Source organism: Ambystoma mexicanum, chromosome 6p (genome assembly GCF_040938575.1).
Source record: "Ambystoma mexicanum isolate Mex_15411 chromosome 6p, UKY_AmexF1_1, whole genome shotgun sequence".
Lineage (NCBI taxonomy): Eukaryota > Metazoa > Chordata > Amphibia > Caudata > Ambystomatidae > Ambystoma > Ambystoma mexicanum.
Window position 1 is genome coordinate 1543881122 of NC_090935.1, and position 17921 is coordinate 1543899042.

Genomic DNA, 17921 nt, shown 5'->3' on the forward strand with positions numbered 1-17921 from the left:
TCTGTGTGGTACAGACTGCTACCAAGTGGGTTTACTGCCAAACACCTGTAGTCCTAAATCTTTTGCAGTGGTCCCAGAGGGAACTGCACAGGTTTCCGCCTAACATCAGGCTCAGGGGCGGGGGATATGATTTAGTGCCGCAAAAACAGGTCAGCCAGGGCGATGCGGCAAGTGATAGGATTATCACAAAATGGCAGCGCCCTGGTGCCTGTTTTCACGTGCGTTTAATGGACGAAAACTTGGGTAAGGTCCATAGGAAATGTTTCTAAAATCGAGTGACTTAGGCTTGAAAACACGTGGCCGACACGTAGGGACAATAAAAACATGTGACTGAACCATTCCTTTAAGTCAACCGTGGCCCTCACCGAAACCTTCCAGCAGTTGTCTCACAAATTCTCAGAAAGGTCAATTCCCAATTCGCACTCCCATTTCAACCGCAACTGTTCCCAGGAGTTCTTCACACAGTCCTGCAAAGGCATCAGCTGAACAAACCGTCTTTGGAGAAATAGCAAAGATTTCACAAACACAAGGACTACCACTCAAAGGTTCGCCCAACATTTGCATCCTTTCCGCCAGTAACTGTTCCAAAATCCCATATCTACCCACTTCCCTGATATGCAGCGCATAACAATTAACCAATTCTCCAAATGGAACCATCCTCCCCTCCTTCCATACATCCCCAATCTTCAGAATGCCCCTATTAGCCCAACCCCTCCAATCAAGCATCTTATTATTAATCAGTAGACCCGGATTCAGCCAGAGAAAGGCCGTATCATACAAGTATAAAGATTGCCCACACCCCAGAATCCAAGCCACCAAAGCCGACTTCGAAACCACTAAAGTTTCTAAGTTAGCACCAGAATTCGCCAACCTCCCATACGAATACAAACAATCCAAGGAAAAAGGATGCAGCAGTTCCCTCTCCATTACAAGCCAATAAGGTTCTGATACCCGCCTCTCCTGAAAGTAATAACAAGCCTTCTTCAATAAAAAAACCCTACAATAATTCTCCAATACTGGATAACCAAAACCCCCATCTTTAACACTACGCACCAAAATATATCTTGGAATTTTCGGCTTATTACCCTTCCCCCAGAGAAATGACAGAGATATTTATTACTTTGCATTCTATGAGACTGTAGCCCTATAACTACCTGATTGTGCCTACTACATGTTACCTGCCATACGAGTTGTGCACCCACTCCATTGTGTCTGCATTTTAGATTACTGCCAGCATAACGAGCACAATATTGCTTCTACACAGTTCACTGTGGCCATTTATCTAGTCGTGTATTAACCGAATGTGCCTGTACAGGAGCTTACAGCTAGCCTACTGCTCTCTACTATCTGAACTCAGTATTTAGCCTAGGATGCTTCATGCGAGCCTTGTACCTAGCCTACTGCTTTTTAATATGAAAATTGTGGCCTTAGCTTATGTTGCCTGACCTTTGACTGGATTACATAGTCCAACATATCCACATGTGATTTTTGCTAAACCTACTGCACCGGATTATTAATTTATATACCCTACCTAATGTGCCTCATCTGAGTCCTGTGCTGTGCCCTCATTCTGTCACCTACACCTAAGCAGCTTATCTCAGTTCCTATTCCAGCCCTTTTTGCCTCACACACTACCTACGGAGCTAGTTCCAACACACTACCACCTGCATGCTTCGCATCTGAAAATTCAATGTAGCCCGTCTGCTCTACATTTGCCATCAATTTAGCCTCTGTGTACTCCACATTGTGTTAGTTCATCTTGCCCATGTGTGCCTTGTATTGCGTTAGCTCATTTCGCCTATGAGCGCTCTACATTGTGTTAAGCCTGTATTTTTGTGTTAGCTCATCTTGCTCATGTGTGCCCTACACTGCGTTAGATTTGTATTTTTGACTCTGTGTGTTCCGCTCTGCATAGCCCTTATAGCCCATGAGTGCTCCACACTGCGTTAGTTTACTATTCTAGCTTCTTGTGCTCTGCACTTCATAGCTCATCTGAGCGCACCGGCGCTCATAGGCCTCATCCCTGTCCACCACTCACCGTTTCTAGCTTACTCTTGCAGACAAGCTGCAGGTCCTCACCTAGTCAGTATCAGATCCCAATAATTGCAAGTAACTCTAGCTAGCGACCACAGATGCTCGCCAGGTCCACTATTATATTAATAGCGGTATCATGCTACTACACTTTTGCACTTACTTAAGGCTACTGCTCCCTTAACTGAGACTATCACTCTCACTGTGGGCATATACCTTGGGGATCCACTTATCAACAGCCAGCCTAGCAGCATCGAGCATTCTGCGCCTTGGAATTATGGCCCCCACCTACCAATCTATAGGGGTAGCAACTTTACGCAATGACCCGAGACCTATTATGACACCGGTCTTGCCCAATAACCTGCCTCACTTGAGCGATGAGCTCCCCTAACATCTACTTCAATGCCCCTGCCTTATGGTTAGAACACTTCACCAAGAAACCCACGCCTAACCAACCATGTCCAACCCACATAAGAAACAAGAGATTAGGAACTAGATTCCTGGGCATGACGGGGCACTCTTTGCATCCCAGCACGCGATCAAAACGCTCGTTGCCTAGCCCCTCCCACCAGACTTTTATCTCACCCACACCCAAGCCCCCAAAGATAACCCTGACCTTACCAGGTAAAGCCATGCAGATCAAGGCTGCCATGGTCAACGCAAGGTCCCTTGCAGCCCACACACTTGGCATTGATGATCTCACCAAGACTCAGGAGCTTGATTTCATCGCCATCTCCGAGACCTGGCTGCACCCCGCCTCGGGCCCGGCACTCTCTCTGGCTATTCCTCCTGAGTACTCTATCGCTAAATGCGACCGCACCTCCAGAGGTGGCGGAGTGGCCTTCATCCATAAAAATTCACTAGGACTCAGACCACTACGTAGTACCAATCCGGAATCCGCCGAGCTACTATCTGCCAAACTTCCACTCTCTCCTAACCAAACAGCCACAATACACTTAATCTACAGACCACCCGGTCCCCCCACATCGTTTGTGGGTGACATTACTTCCTTAGTACTTGACAAAGCCAAAACGAACTCTCAAACCATCATTCTTGGCGACCTCAATCTAGGTTACCAAGACCCCAATGACCCTTCAGCCATTGACCTTGCCAACACCCTAGCCGACCTAGGATTCTCAATCATATTCAAGAACCTACCCACATAAAAGGGAGGTCCCTAGACTGGCTAAGTGACACTAACTGCAACATCAGTCTTCTCTCAAATTCACCATGTGCTTGGTCTGATCATCCCATCATCACCTCAGCATTGAAGCAGCCCACCTACCTATGCCTTCTGTTGCACCTGCCATCCCTACCAGGAACAAAAAGGACATAACTTCAGAAAAACTACTCCCCCTCATCCTTCCTACCCTCAACAAAGTCATTGAGTCTTGTTCGGACCCTACCACCTTAGCCGACACCTACAACCAGGCGGTGCTCTCAGCTATAAACTCTATCGCCCCGCTCAAACTCAGGAAACCCAAGCAGCACGTGCACCTTAACTCGTGGTTCACTCGACAGCTTAGAGTGCTTCATAAAGAGAAACGTAGCGCAGAATCACACTGGAAAAGTCACCCGTCCGAGGCCCACAAGGATGGTCTCTTCATAGCTACTTTCAACTATAAAGAAGCCATACTCCAGGCCAAAAAAGAGTCCTATAACAATCGCATCCTGGTAGCACAATCCAACTCTAAGGAATTATTCAAAATTCTCAAGGAATTTGAGACTCCTGCATTACCTTCTGACGCAAGCACCAAAGAGAGTAACTGGTCTACCAACATACAGATAGCACTCCTGGGAAAAATTGCTTCCCTCCAATCTAAAATTAGAAGTAAACAAAACTCCCTACAGTCTGACCAACCTCTGACCATTCCTTTGTCTGATACCCGTCAAGCCTACACGAATTCTAAACCGTTCGCCTTCTCCCCTCTTACTATCCCTGAAGTAGAAGCAATTATAAACAATCTCAAGCCATCCAACTGTCAAGGTGACCCTTGTCCAGCCCCTATCATCAAGGAAGCCTCTCACGACCTAGCCCCCTTCATCACAGCCTTCATAAACGGCTCATTTAAAACAGGCACCGTCCTTGACAACCTCAAGGACGCCTGGGTGATCCCACTACTGAAAAAACCTTCCTTGGACCCCAACATACCGACTACCTTTAGACCTATCACCACGGTCCCTTTTCTGCTCAAGATTCTCGACCGCGCAGCCTATCTACAGATCCAAGAATATCTTGAATCCAACAACCTCCTTGGTCTTAGGCAATCTGGCTTCCGCCTTAAACACGGAACTGAAACAGCATTGATTGATTTGAAAACCCAAATGGAGACTCTAAAAGATAATGGGAAGTTAGCTTTACTCCTACTTCTTGATCTCTCGGCGGCATTCGATCTGGTCAACCAAGAAATACTTTGCCAACATCTTAAATCTGCGGCCCAGTTCCACTCCTTCCTTAGTAACAGATCCATAAGGATCTTCTCTCCCACAGCCTCCACGGATCCCTCTCCAATACATTGCGGTGTCCCACAAGGTTCTGTGTATCGCCTACACTTTATAATGTGTTCACCAAACCCCTTTTCGATGTGCTTGACTATCTGTGTGTCTCCTACACTAACTACGCGGATGACACCAGATACTCATTCCTATCACTGGTGACCACATAGCTGATACCAAATCCTTGAACGTCGTCTACCTGGTCATTCAGGTCTGGATGGCACAAAACAAACTATGGGCCTCATTACACGGATGGCGGTAGGGATTTACCGGTACCAGTAAAATACCGGTACCGGTAAATCCCTACCGCTTTACTACGAGGTCCCTTTGCGGGTTGGGGGATTTAACGCCTGCTTTTTGCAGGCGTTAAAATCCAACCCGCTAAGGGACCTCGGAGCTAATTACGGCACCGCAAAATTGCGGTGCCGTAATTAGCGCCTTCCCCATTCCCATAGAGCCCTATGGGGCAGAAATGGGAATGGGGAAGGGCAATGGCGGAAGGGGGATTTACCGCCCCTCCAACCTTGGAATGGGGCGGTAAATCCCCTTTCCGCCAAGGCGGTGCCAGTATTTTACCGGCATGAGCCATGGCGCTAATAGCGCCATGGCTCACCGCCTACCGGGTAATGAGGCCCTATGTCTCAATGACGACAAGACACAGCTCCTATTACTAGGCTCACCTCAACGCCTGAATAAACTTGACCAAGCCTTAAAGTCCTTCAACATCGATGGCAACGATATTAAGATCTCTAAGGACACCAAAACTCTAGACGTATATCTGGACTCTGCTCTCTCTCTGAACAGACAAACAAATGCAGTAAGGTCAGCTTTGGCCTATACCTGCAAACTCATCACAGCTTGCAGACCTTTTCTGAACCCACACAACTGCATTATCTTAGCAAGAACACTCATTTTATCAAAGATCGACTATTGTAGTGCCCTCTACCTGGGGACTAGTCAATCCAACCTCAATAAACTGCAAACAATCCAGAATAATGCCATCAGGGCAGCTCTCAACATCCCTAGGCGTTCCCATATTTCCAACGTCCGAACAAGTCTCCACAGGCTCCCAGTAAAACAAAGAATAGCCTTGAAAACACTAGCCTTGACTCATAAATGCCTGGACAACAAAGCCCTTCCATACCTCTCCACCCGCCTCACTCTCCATACCTCCACACGTCCTACCAGAACTTAACAAATTCACAGCCTCATCCTTCCCAGATTTAAACTCCAAAAGGCTGGAGGTGTGAGCTTCCCCGTCTTAGCCTCTAAGCTTTGGAACTCCCTACCTGTTCCCATCAGAATTGAGCCTTCTTTCCATATCTTCAAGAAGAAAACTAAATCCTGGTTGCTCACGCAGAATGCATGAAGCACTTCACACAAGACCTAGCCTCCCGCAGGGTAGCCCCGCTTTCTTACATGTCTCCTTACCTGCCCATTTAACTGATTATGGTTATATATCAGGTACAGACACCTGTTCCTCCTTATTGTCTTTGACTGTACACTATTGTATGTTTGATTCCTCGTTGAGAATTCTGCTCCCCCGCATCTTTAAACTGGGGAACCTGAACCTCCTGTCACTGACCCTTACTGTAATGTTCCCATACTGTAATGTAATGTAATGACCCTTACTTTAATGTACTGTAGCTGTATATGCAAGACTATGCGCCCAGTTGCCATTGGGCCTGGCTGCGCTTTATAAATAAACTAAATACAAATACAAATTATGAGATAGACATTGGGCCTCATTCCATGTGTGGTGGTCTGGAAACAAGAGTGCCGGTAAGGTTACCGGCACCCTTGTTTCCGGACTACCACAATACGAGTCTGCTGCAGGGAGTCCTATGGGATTCCACAGGAATGGGGAGTTACCTTATCTGAAGCCTGACTTCCCATGCCGCCGGGACTTGTAATGTCCTGGGTGGCACCGGGAAGTCAGGCGGCAGATTCAATGTTTCCGGGTCGGCGGCAACCCGCCGGTGGCACTGGCGAATTGACGCAACCTCAGAATGAGGTCCACTGTGTAATGTAATGTTGGGTGCATGAGGGTTTTGAGAGCAACTCAGGCAATCCAGTTAGATATGTAGACTCAAAATACTTGGTATGTTTCTTTATGGTATCAAAGGTAAATTACCAGATAATAATTCTTGGCCTGCACAGAGTATTCATTAGGCAGCTGAAAAATCCTTCAACAACTCTTCAAAAATGTTTTAAAAACCTATGGAAGCACACATTCATTTTCAACAACACTGACCAACTCCACGACAAAATGTTTTCTGGCAGGAAGGAGTAGAACAAGTTACTTACCCCTGGTAAAAAAATGTAGACTAGATGTTCCTTCCATGTATTCGTCATCTTATGATATCTCTCCTTCCACAGTCAGCTGGTTCGTGAAAAAAAGTTGCAGAAGAGGACGCTGTGCATCGTCGATCCAATGTGCTTCGAGGTCCTGCGTCCCCTCTCGAGGTTGACGTCATCGATAGTATAAATAGTATGCACTGTGCCCATTACTTCAGTTTTGTTTTTTTTGTTTGCCTTCTTTGCACAGGATAATCCGCGTTAGTGAGGTCAAAAAGAGACCAGACGCTCAAGGAACTAAAGGTTTAATGCAAGGAAATTCTATGGCATGGCAGGATGGAAAGGGCGATTAGGGATACATGGGAGGAACATCCATTGGAAATAATGTTACCTGTGTTAAGTAACTTGTTCTTCAAATGGATTGTGTCTTCATACATATCTTATGATAGCCTCCCAAGGCATGATACTGGAAGAGGGAGTACGAATTTTCAGAAATAAATAATACATTTTAGTGTTTGTCATGAATGGTGTGGAGGACAGCCTTTCAAAATTCTGCATTCTGGCCTGACGCAGAATCTAGGCAATAGTACTTTATGAAGGTGTAAACAGGCGACCATGTGGCTGCCAGACAGATGTTCTGAATCGGCATCCCTTTTTTTAAGGCATATGACTTAGCCACATCCCTTGTGGGGTGAGCTCTCAAGCCTACCAGGGCTTCTTTCCCTGCCAGCCTGTAACATTCTGTAATACATAGAATTATTCACTGCGTTAAAGTCTGCTTAGAAATTGCCAGACCCAATTTATGTCCATGTAACCAACAATAGGTTGGTCATCCTGTCTTAGTTTAGCGAGACCTGAAATGTAGGGTGTAGTCTGTGCAGTCCTTCCTCCTCCTTACTAGGGTGAGGCAGGTAAAAAGTTGGTAATACAGTTTTTGTGAATATGAAAATCCCAAATCACTTTCCGTTGTGGGTCTAACTCTCAACACAACTTTGTCTTTGTAAAAAAGTTGTGAATGGTGACTTACAAGATAAAGCTTTTAATTTTCTCACACTGTGGACAGTTGTTAGGGTGAATTTTCATTTCAGTGCTAAAATCCTCCCACCTTAGGGACCCCCAGCTATTTTGCTGGACTTAAGTGAGTGGGACCTTTTTCTCACTCCCTAATGTGTTTTTACCTGATTTGCATTTTGTGTTTTCACTATTTTTGGAGTCTGACAAACTCCATAGGCATCTGCTTTTTGTATACTGACACACCACACCTTCAGTGCAGTGTAATTGAACAATCTTTCGCTTAAAAGACGAGGGTTTTGGGACTGCAGGCAGAGTCGACCAATGGGATAAACACCAGACGAAGAAACAGTGTACGAAGCTTGCTGTAACCTCCTGGACCTTTGAATTGCCCGGTGAAGCCCTGCTGCACTGCTGACCTCCCTTTTCACCTCAACAGAGAAGCTCCGGACGGAACGACTTCTCCCCTTGGGTTAGTGGGACCAACTAACACCGAGACGAACTCCACTGGACCACCATCCCCGACTTGCTGTGCCTCTCTGTTGCTGTGGGAGTCCAATGCCAGAGGTAGAGTGTCCGTAGTCAAGTGAAACGTCTGTCGCAGAATGACACTGGCTGAAAGCTACAGGAGCCTCCTAAGGACCCCCCAGAAGCAGGACCTCCAGATCCAGAGTCCCCTCACCAGAGTGCAGGGCCGAGGGAGTGAAGGAAGTCCAACCCTTGTCCGTGATCCTCATAAGTGCTGTTTGCTAAGCACTGAAATCGCAAAGTGCAAATCGCAAAGGATAATCACTCATCCCAAGGTTGGGTCTGTCATTGGATAATTGGGGCAACATTGACAAGAGTATTCCTACCGTAATGGTCTATCGCCACTTGTAACACATGAGTGATTATCCTTCCCACATTAACAACGTATTATGATACTCTTATTACTTCAGGTCTATCTACCATTCCTTAGGACAAAGGGTAAGTCTGCACATCTGACCATGAGTGCACAACATTGGTGACATTATACATTTTAATTGCAATCCTAGTTTATACCACAATTTAGAAACCATTCTGCATTAATCCAATATCAACTCTGGGGTTGATCTGACCTTTTAAGACACTATATAGCATGTGACTATACACTCACTATAATGGCCTGGGAGCAGGTGAGGGGGTGTATTCAAGACTGATAATTAAGATCTCGATATCAACATGATATTGTTATGAACCAAATGCTATGTGGAAACTATGCTGCATTTTTTGTTAATGTGTAGTGAAACCCATTGATTGAGATGTATGTATTTGGGACCCATCCTGAATAATGAAGGCATTTGTTGTGTAACTCTTGCTATGAGGTTCCTAAGAGAATGTTTGCATCCTCATGTGGTTTACGGGACTGCACACTTTACCTACAGGGCATGCTTATAGAGAAATAGGGCTTTGAAGATTGGACCTAGTAATTTGGTAATTGATGGATAAGCGCCCAAGGCTGCGAGACTGATCTTTCCTTGGTCCTTATGCATCTACATTTTTAATTATTTAACTGTTATGTGCTGTTTTTTTTGTTTGTTCACGTTCTCTTTTTAATCCCGGTATTATTCTACCATGTAATTCTGTGTATACTTCTACCCCAAATGCTGTTAAATTGATGCCTTGGTATGATATATTCTGTTGTTCTATATTAATTGTATCTTGGAGCTTGAAGCTCAAAACCGAATAAAAGTATGTTTGACTGACTTATCTCTTTTAAAATATATTGCTGTGCATTTCTCGGTTTTAGCAGATGCCCAGTGGGCAAGCCCTACCAGTACAGATAGAGAGTTACACAGGAAATTAGCAAGTATTCACATCCATCCTTTTGGATGTTTCTTGAATGGCTATTTGCTGGAATGTGAACATGTTGTGTTATTCAATGTTTATTGCACCAAAGCAGTATTTTCTGATGAATAAACGGTTGCCAGCCGTAGCACGATAATTGGATAGGGAAGCGTTTTCACAACAAATGAACTTAATAAGCAATTAAGATTATCACGAAATATTAAAGGGATGGTCTATTAAAAAATTTTATTTAAAAAATAGATAGGCCACATAAAAAAAAAATACTAGCATCCTCCGTTTTAAAACTTCCTATGTAAAATTTTTTTGAATTAAATAAGCACTAGCTGCGTTTTTTTTTCTAAGTTTTCCGTACTGGAGGAGCCCGGAAAACTTAGAAATAAAACTGCAGCTTTAAAAACGTATTTATGTTTGCGGTCGCTTTTGAAGCGACCGCAAACAAATACAACGTTATTGTGTTTAAAACCGCAGCGTTTTCCAACACAACCGCGTTGTGTCTGCCTGAATCTGCTTTACCATTTGGGGCTCTCGGGCTCCCCACGGGGAGCCCGAGAGCCCCAAATGGAAAAGCAGATTCAGGCAGACACAACGCGGCATTGCGGAAAACAACCGCGTTGTGTCTGCCTGAATCTGCTCCCACGGGGAGCCCGAGAGCCCCAAATGGGAAAGCAGATTTAGGCAGACAACGCAGCATTTAGCATTTCCCATTTGGGGCTCTCGGGCTCCCCACGGGGAGCCCGAGAGCCCCAAATGGGAAATCAGCTGCAGGTAGAAACACTACGCGGCATGTAAACATAACCGCGTGTGTTTCTGCCTGCTGTGGCTTTCACTTTGGCTCTCCGGTGCTGGAGCACCGGAGACCCAAAGTGATAGCCACAGCAGGCAGAAACACATGCGGTTGTGTTGGAAAACGCTGCGGTTTTAAAACCGCAGCGTTTTCCAACACAATAACGTTGTATTTATGTTTGCGGTCGCTTCAAAAGCGACCGCAAACATAAATACAACGTTTTTAAAGCTGCGGTTTTATTTCTAAGTTTAGAAAAAAAAACGCAGCTAGTGCTTATTTTTTGTAAAAAAATAAATAGCACTTACCGAGATTCAGCTGCAGCTTTCCTGCTCTGGTCTCCGGTCCGCGTCCTCCGAGTCCCGGCACTAATGAAGGGAAAGCCACCCAGCGGTAGACTTTGTTTACTACAGCTGGCTGGCTTTTCCTTCATTAGTGCCGCAAAAGCAAAAGGCAGCACAGGAGGGCCTCCATTTCACAAAATGGCTGCGCCCCTGTGCTTGCTTTTTCGAATTTTGAGCTTGAATAGCTCAAAATTTTACATAGGAAGTTTTAAAACGGAGGATGCTAGTATATTTTGTTTTATGTGGCCTATCTATTTTTTAAATAAAATTTTTTACTAGACCATCCCTTTAACAGGTAACATTAATGGGTGAATTGTGCGGAATGGGTCTCATTAACACTGCAACAATGTCAGATATGATTTTTACATTTCTTTTGCAAATACACAATTTCTCACCTTGAAACATGATCTACTGCATCCATGAAGAACACTAGTTTTGTTTCTTTGGAATAGGTCATGTTGTAGTCATCGAGATAGTCTTGTAGAATAGTTTTAATCTTTTCCAAATCAATTAAGTCTTCATATATTCTTTCACTCCTTGGTGCTCCAACCTAGAAACCATAATTTTGAAGAAAAAGTACGGAAAACAAAACATCAATAGTTCATATTGGCATAGATGGGAAAAAGCAACTTGTCCAAATATTGCTGCCGACTGTCCTCTTAGCTGCCCAGACATAAACATGCAACATCACTTAATGTGCAGTAACACATGATATTTGAAATGATACATGACAATATTGGGCCTTTTCTTTAGCATGAACAACGATTATGCGGTGGTGCAAACGTTTCAATGCTGCATCCTTGTTCCTAGTAGATGTAAATACACAATTGCATTCTTATTTACTTTTCTTCCATTTCCCTGGTATACACAGGTAAGCAACTTAATAGTTGCGACTTCTAATATAATAATTACCTATACGTATGGTGCCAGCATGCTATTGGCACTTTTCTGCTACTCGATGTTAACTATATTGGTTGTAAAACAAGTTTAATTGTCCTTCTGTAATAGTATGGGACTGTTTATTTACGACTTTGTGCACTAGAACCTGTGAGCTTCTGATGTGCTCGATGGAATTAACAATAATGATCTCCGACCCAAATAACCGGACAGACTCAAAGAATATGGCAAAGTACTACTTTATTATCAGTTTAATAAAGTAGGGCAATCTGGCGAACAACAAATTGTAGTCCATGCACTCACACTTAAATTTCGATTATACAAATGCTTTATACCTCAAGATGCTTCATCTTGTGATGTCAACCTATGTGGCATATTTAAAAACCAATTAAAGGGAGGAATTGGTTAAGGAAACATATGTACCTATATGTCATTTAACATTACTGGATGCCCATTGTCTGGTAGGCACACCTTGAACCACCTCTAAATACGTATAATACAGATTATAGCAGAATAACCGTAGATTGGCCTGTGCATGTTGATTCATAAACCCTATGATTGGTTGACATTCTCTCCCAACCTTGGACTTTCAGCTTGTTAGCAGCATGTAAGCAAAATGAAACTCAGGTGCAGAGAATGTCAGAGTATGACCCACTTGCCCAATTAGTCTATTATCTCTCATCGGTCAGGCCCTAAGCGAAGGCTTCTTCTTTGTAGTTGACTTTGCAGCCTGTTCTCTGCTCTTGGACTTTCAAGGGAGTGTAGGTACACCATTATCTTTGTCTGAAGCTTAATGAATAGCCCTTGTCTTCGACTTCTGAATCACGTGTGAGGAGACCACGATTTTGTCCATTTCAACCTTTTATTTAGTGCTATTTAATTCAATTGGGCTGGGTGTCATTACCCCTCTTGGCCTCTGGAGACTTGGTTGATCTACCTCGCATAAGCTGTCTGCATACTTGACTGTCCAGTACTTGGCACTTGCAGATGTTTTCTTCTTTTTTTAATCAAAGAGAAATAGCTCTTACATACACGGCTTATCCTTTTGACTCCCTTTGTGCCTTGCAATTATTCCTCAATGTGGCATCCTTGATCACAGGCAAATCATTTCCTCTTTATTCCTCACACAAATCTGTTTTCTCCAGCATCTCCTGATTCTTCTGCAGCCCTGGTATGTCACTGAGGTAGCTTGATTGGTTTCAACAAGAGTCTTGTGTTCGGATTTTTCTCTTGGCCGCGTTAGTCCCATTACATTTTCGCCTGCCGCAATCTTCTATATGTTTCATCTACCTTGCGGTTCTGCGTATGTACATTCACTTCGTCTCTTCTCACTTATTTCTTTGGTGCACATGATTTCTTCATATTCGATTACATGTTTCTCTTGTTACTTCAGTTGAATCTTTATTCTTTAAGTATTTGCATATCGTTTCAGTGTGTCCTTGTGTCTTTCCTTTATGACGTCACTCTGCAGCTGTCGGATTTTCTTTAGAGCTCTTCAAAGCTTAATGGCTCCTGAAAATCTCCCACTACCCTTGCAGTTTGAAGGTACATTCGATAATGTTGTTTGAGTTCATAACATCTCTCATACACTCAGTGCGGTATTGGGATGATACCTGCTGTCACACGTAAAGCTCTTCTACTGCTGTTCCAGTTAAACAGAGGTGCAGGGACGGAATCTGTTGCTCAGCATTTAGTAATATCTCACTCAGTTTCTTGTTGAACAATTTCTACCTGCAGAAAAAATCAGCATGGGATAAAACTGGTATGATTGTTATATTTTTATTTTTAATCCGTTCAGAGTTTTGATTTTGATCCATGGTGGCAGGGTGTTGCAGGCACATAACACCATGCATGTTTAAATATAATGTTTCTCTTTCTTTTAATTTTTGATCAAAGTTTTTTTATGAGATTACTCCCAAAAATGTTTTTTTTTTCCATAGACTGAATGAGGAAAAACTTTGCGCACACCTACAGGCCGAATGGCTAAACGGATTTGCACCAAATCTGCGGCAGGAGTGGGGGCTTGGGTCAGAAGAACAAGTTACTTACCAACTGTAACGTTCTTTCGACTGGATGTTCCTCCCATGTATTCCTCATCTTGTGATAATTCGTTATCTCCAGCTTCGCTGCTTCGGAAAAAATATTTCTCGGCAGAGGGCGCTGTGCTCGAGGTCGTGGCGTCGATTGTCCCTCGACGTACTCCATACTCTGTCGACGTCACAGATGGTATAAATAGCTCGAGCTGCGCCCGTTGCTTCAGTTCTGTTTTTTCGATGAAATATATATAGGAGGAACATCCAGGCGTGCCCCATGACCGATACATTCTTCGTGAGAGGAAAGTGTAAGAAAACGTAAAACTGTACTGTGGGGTAGGATCGATGAGGAATACGTGGGAGGAACATCCAGTCGAAAGAACGTTACTGGTGGTAAGTAACTTGTTCTTCGAATGGATTGTGTCCTCTCACGTATTCCTCATCTTGTGATAGGCTCCCATAGCAGTATCAATTTTGGAGGCAGGAGTACTAATTTCAGTTTTTGTGGACAGAATGCAGAACTACCTTGGCAAATAAACCCTTGTTAGAGGAGGCAGTATCCAAACAATAATGTTTAACAAAAGTATGCATTGTTTTCCAGGTTGCAGCTGCACAAATATCTGCTGCTGGGACTCCCCTCTTTATGATATGATATATGATATGATATGGTATTTATAACGCGCCTATACACAAGTGTTTCAAGGCGCGACGAGGCGGGGGGGGAAAAACAAGGGGAGACATACAACGATCCTACTAGGCCAGGTGTCATTCAGATTGCGCAAGTGCAAGGGAGGAGGGGAAAGGGAGAAGTGCAAGGGGAAAGGGAGAGGGGAGAGTGCAGTACAGGGTAATAGCATACAGGAAAGTAACAAGGGCCAGCTAGTGGCAGTGCGAGTAAGTGCAGATAAGTGCTGGGAAGGAGGGGCTGTAGGGATACAGACACAGTCCCGTAGTGCAGGAGGTGCCAGGGAGGCAGTGCAGGGGAGAGTGGCTGGGCCAAGGACCGAGAAGGTGAGTGGCCCAGTTGCAGATTCAGTGCAGTTTAGTAACTTTAGCAGGGGTTAGGGGGAGAGAAAGCGGAGGCGAAGAGGAAGGTTTTGAGGTGCTTCCGGAACCGGAGATGGTTCTCCTCAAGTTTCAGGGGGGCAGGAAGGCTGTTCCAGAGGGGGACCCCTGCAGCGGAGAGAGATCTGCCACCAACTCGTTGTTTGGAAAAGCGGCTGACCATGAGGGAGTTGGAGGCGGATGAGCACAGAGCTCGAGAAGGAAGATATTTAGGAAGAGGGAGTTGAAGGTATTTTGGCCCAAGGCCCCAGAAGGCCTTGTGGACAATGCAGAGGGTTTTGAACTTGATCCTCGCAGCCACTGGAAGCCAGTGTAGTGATTTCAGTCCTGGAGAGATACGGTCCATGGGCTTGAGGCCAAGGACAAGTCTTGCAGTTCTGTTCTGGATGAGTTGCAAAGGGCGGAGAGTAGAGGCAGGAAGAGAGAACCAGGGCTCCAGAGACAGTGAGCTTCTGGGGGAAGGAGAGGAAGGGAAGGATACTTCTGAGGAGGTGTAGCTGGTAGTGTGACTTCTTAGAGACGTCAGATATGTGAGGAGAGAAGGAGAGTGTGGAATCGAAGATGACCCCGAGGTTTTTTGCCTTGCAGGTAGGAGCAGGAAGAGGGCCAAGAGAGGCCGGCCAGAGAGCTGCAGGGAAGGAGGGAGTGGGTGTGCCGATGAGTAGGATCTCAGTCTTACTGGCATTACGGCAGAGGTCATTTGCGGCACACCAGTCCTGGATAGCAGAAAGACAGTCAGAGATGAGGGAAGGAGAAGAGGAGGCCGAGGGTAGACTGAAAATGAGCTGGGTATCATCCGCATAGCACTGAAAGTAGGGGCAGAGAGCGGCAATGCGGTGGGCGAGAAGTGCCAGATACTGGTTGAAAAGCCAGGGGGAGAGGTTAGAACCCTGGGGGACACCACAGGTAGAGAAAAAGATGTCAGAAAGGAAAGACCCCAGTTGGACCTGGGAGGGTCGATTAGAGAGGAAAGAGGTCAGCCACGCCAGAGCCTGACCAGTGATTCCCAGGTTATCACGGAGACGGTTGAGCAGGATGGAATGGTTGACAGTATCAAAGGTAGAAGAGAGATCAAGCAAAATGAGAACACAAGGAATGTTAGAATCAAGGTTCGAGAGCAGGTCCTCACAGATGTTCAGGAGAGCAGTTTCCGTGCTTCTGGTGGCTCTGAAGCCAGACTGATGGTCATGAAGACTGCCAACAGATTCAGCAAGGAGATTAAGCTGGGAGATGGCCAGTTTCTCCAGGAGCTTGCCCAGGAAGGGAGTGATAGAGATAGGGCGGTAGTTGGCTGGGCAGGAGGGGTCGGAAGAGGCTTTCTTAAGAACGGGGTGCACAAGGGAGTGCTTAAGAGAGGATGGGAAGACTCCAGAGGCGAAAGAGTGATTGCAGAAGTCGACAAGGGTACGGGCCAAGGAGTCGATGTGCTCCTTGATGGTTTTGGAGGAACAGGGGTGGACCTGTTTTGACGAGACTTTCATAGATCGGACTTGTCTCGAAACCTCGGCAGCAGAAAAAAGGGGAGAGGAGGGGTGGCTTCAGAAGGGCCAGAGGGAGAGCAGGGAATAGAGGGGAGGGGGGGGGGATAGGAGGAGAGTGAGGACAGGATGTCCTGAGTTTTAGAGATGAAATGAGAGGCCAGGGCCGTGCAGAGGGCCTGGGAGGGGACAGGAGAGGTAGAGACTGCGGCAGGGTTGGCCAGTTCCTTGCAGATTTTAAAGAGTTCGGCCGAATTGTTAGATGCCACAGAGATGCGGGCTTGGATGAGGGCTCTCTTCTTGGAGAGAACAGAGAGCCGGTATTGCCTTTGGAGCAGGCGACAGGCCAGTTTGTCAGAGGATGCACGTGAAGCACGCCATTTCCTCTCTGCCACCCTGCACTTGCGTTTAAGGGTGACGAGATCCGAGTCATACCAGGAGTTACATTTGGCTTTGGGCTTCAGGCGGATTCTCATGACAGGGGCAAGGATATCAAGAGTATCAGATATAGCAGAGTGGAGAGTGCAGAGGGCTGTGTCAGGGTGGGAGTCAGCCGAAGGGAGAGGAGGGGGCGAGAAGGTGGCAGCAAAAGCCTCAACTGACACGAGCTTCATGGGTTGGATGACCAAGAAGGAAGGTGGCAGTGATGAGGGTGGCTTTGCCTGTGGGGTAGGGAGGGTGAGGTGGGAGGATAGGAGAAAGTGGTCACTCCAGGAGAGAGGAGTGGAGAGAGGGACAGAGAGGGGAAGGTCAGAGGAGATCAGAGCATCAAGTGTGTGCCCTGCAGAATGGGTCGGCCCAGAGGGGAGGATAGAGAGTGAGAGAGAGTCGCAGAGGTCACGGAAGAGTCCAGAGGGGGGACAGGAGGCCTCCAGCTGGATGTTGAAGTCTCCAAGGAGGAGTTGAGTGGTTGAGGATAGGAGTGAGGAGGAGAGGTCCGCCCACTCAGAGAGGAAGGAGGTGATCTGACCAGGTGGCCGATAGTAGCCACGGTAAGGGAATGGCTAGGAGAGAGATAGTCGGCAGACAAGACATTCAAAAGAGGAGTAGATCTGCGTGGGAGTAACAGTGGCAGGAATCCACTCAGGGAAGATGAGGGCCACACCACCCCCAGCACGGTTAGGCCTGGTCACGGAAGGGAGGATCTTGTAGCCGTCTGGTAAGAGTGTGTCAAAGCTGGTGACAGAACTGGCCGTGAACCATGTCTCAGTGAGACCAAGCACATCAAGGTCCAGTTCCTCTAGAAGACGGCAGATATCAGAGGAATGTTTGACAGCAGAGCGAGAGTTGAGAGTGGCAATGTGGAGAAGGTTGCCATCTTTGAAGGACTTCTGGGGAGGGGTACAGATCAGAGGTACGCCCTGCGGAGGTGAAGAGGGAAAGTGAGAGGGGGCAGAGAGGGAGGGTAGAGGCAAGGTAGCCGAGGATAGAGAAGGGGGGACAGCAGGAGAGGAAAGGAAGTTGATGAGGCGCGGGAAGCGTCTATCAAAGAGGTGAAGGGTGGCCTTGGGGCCTTGGACTAAGACGGTTCCATTAGCATAGACATTAATGATGGCCTTAGAGGAGTGGAAGGAGGCCAGGAGGACATCCCAGCGGGTGTCACCTTTAATGGGAGAAGAGGAGCGAGGAGAGAGCACAGAGACCATATGAAGGGTCCATA

General features: G+C 46.0%; 1 protein-coding gene across 1 annotated transcript in view; it reads right to left on the bottom strand.

Moving 5' to 3' along the window:
• The window catches only part of DNAH6 (dynein axonemal heavy chain 6), a 3423448-nt gene that overhangs the window by 893493 nt on the left and 2512034 nt on the right, over positions 1–17921 (bottom strand). The window contains exon 45 of the mRNA XM_069626424.1: positions 11184–11338. Coding sequence (XP_069482525.1) covers positions 11184–11338 — 155 coding nt within the window. The remainder of the gene's footprint in view (positions 1–11183; positions 11339–17921) is intronic.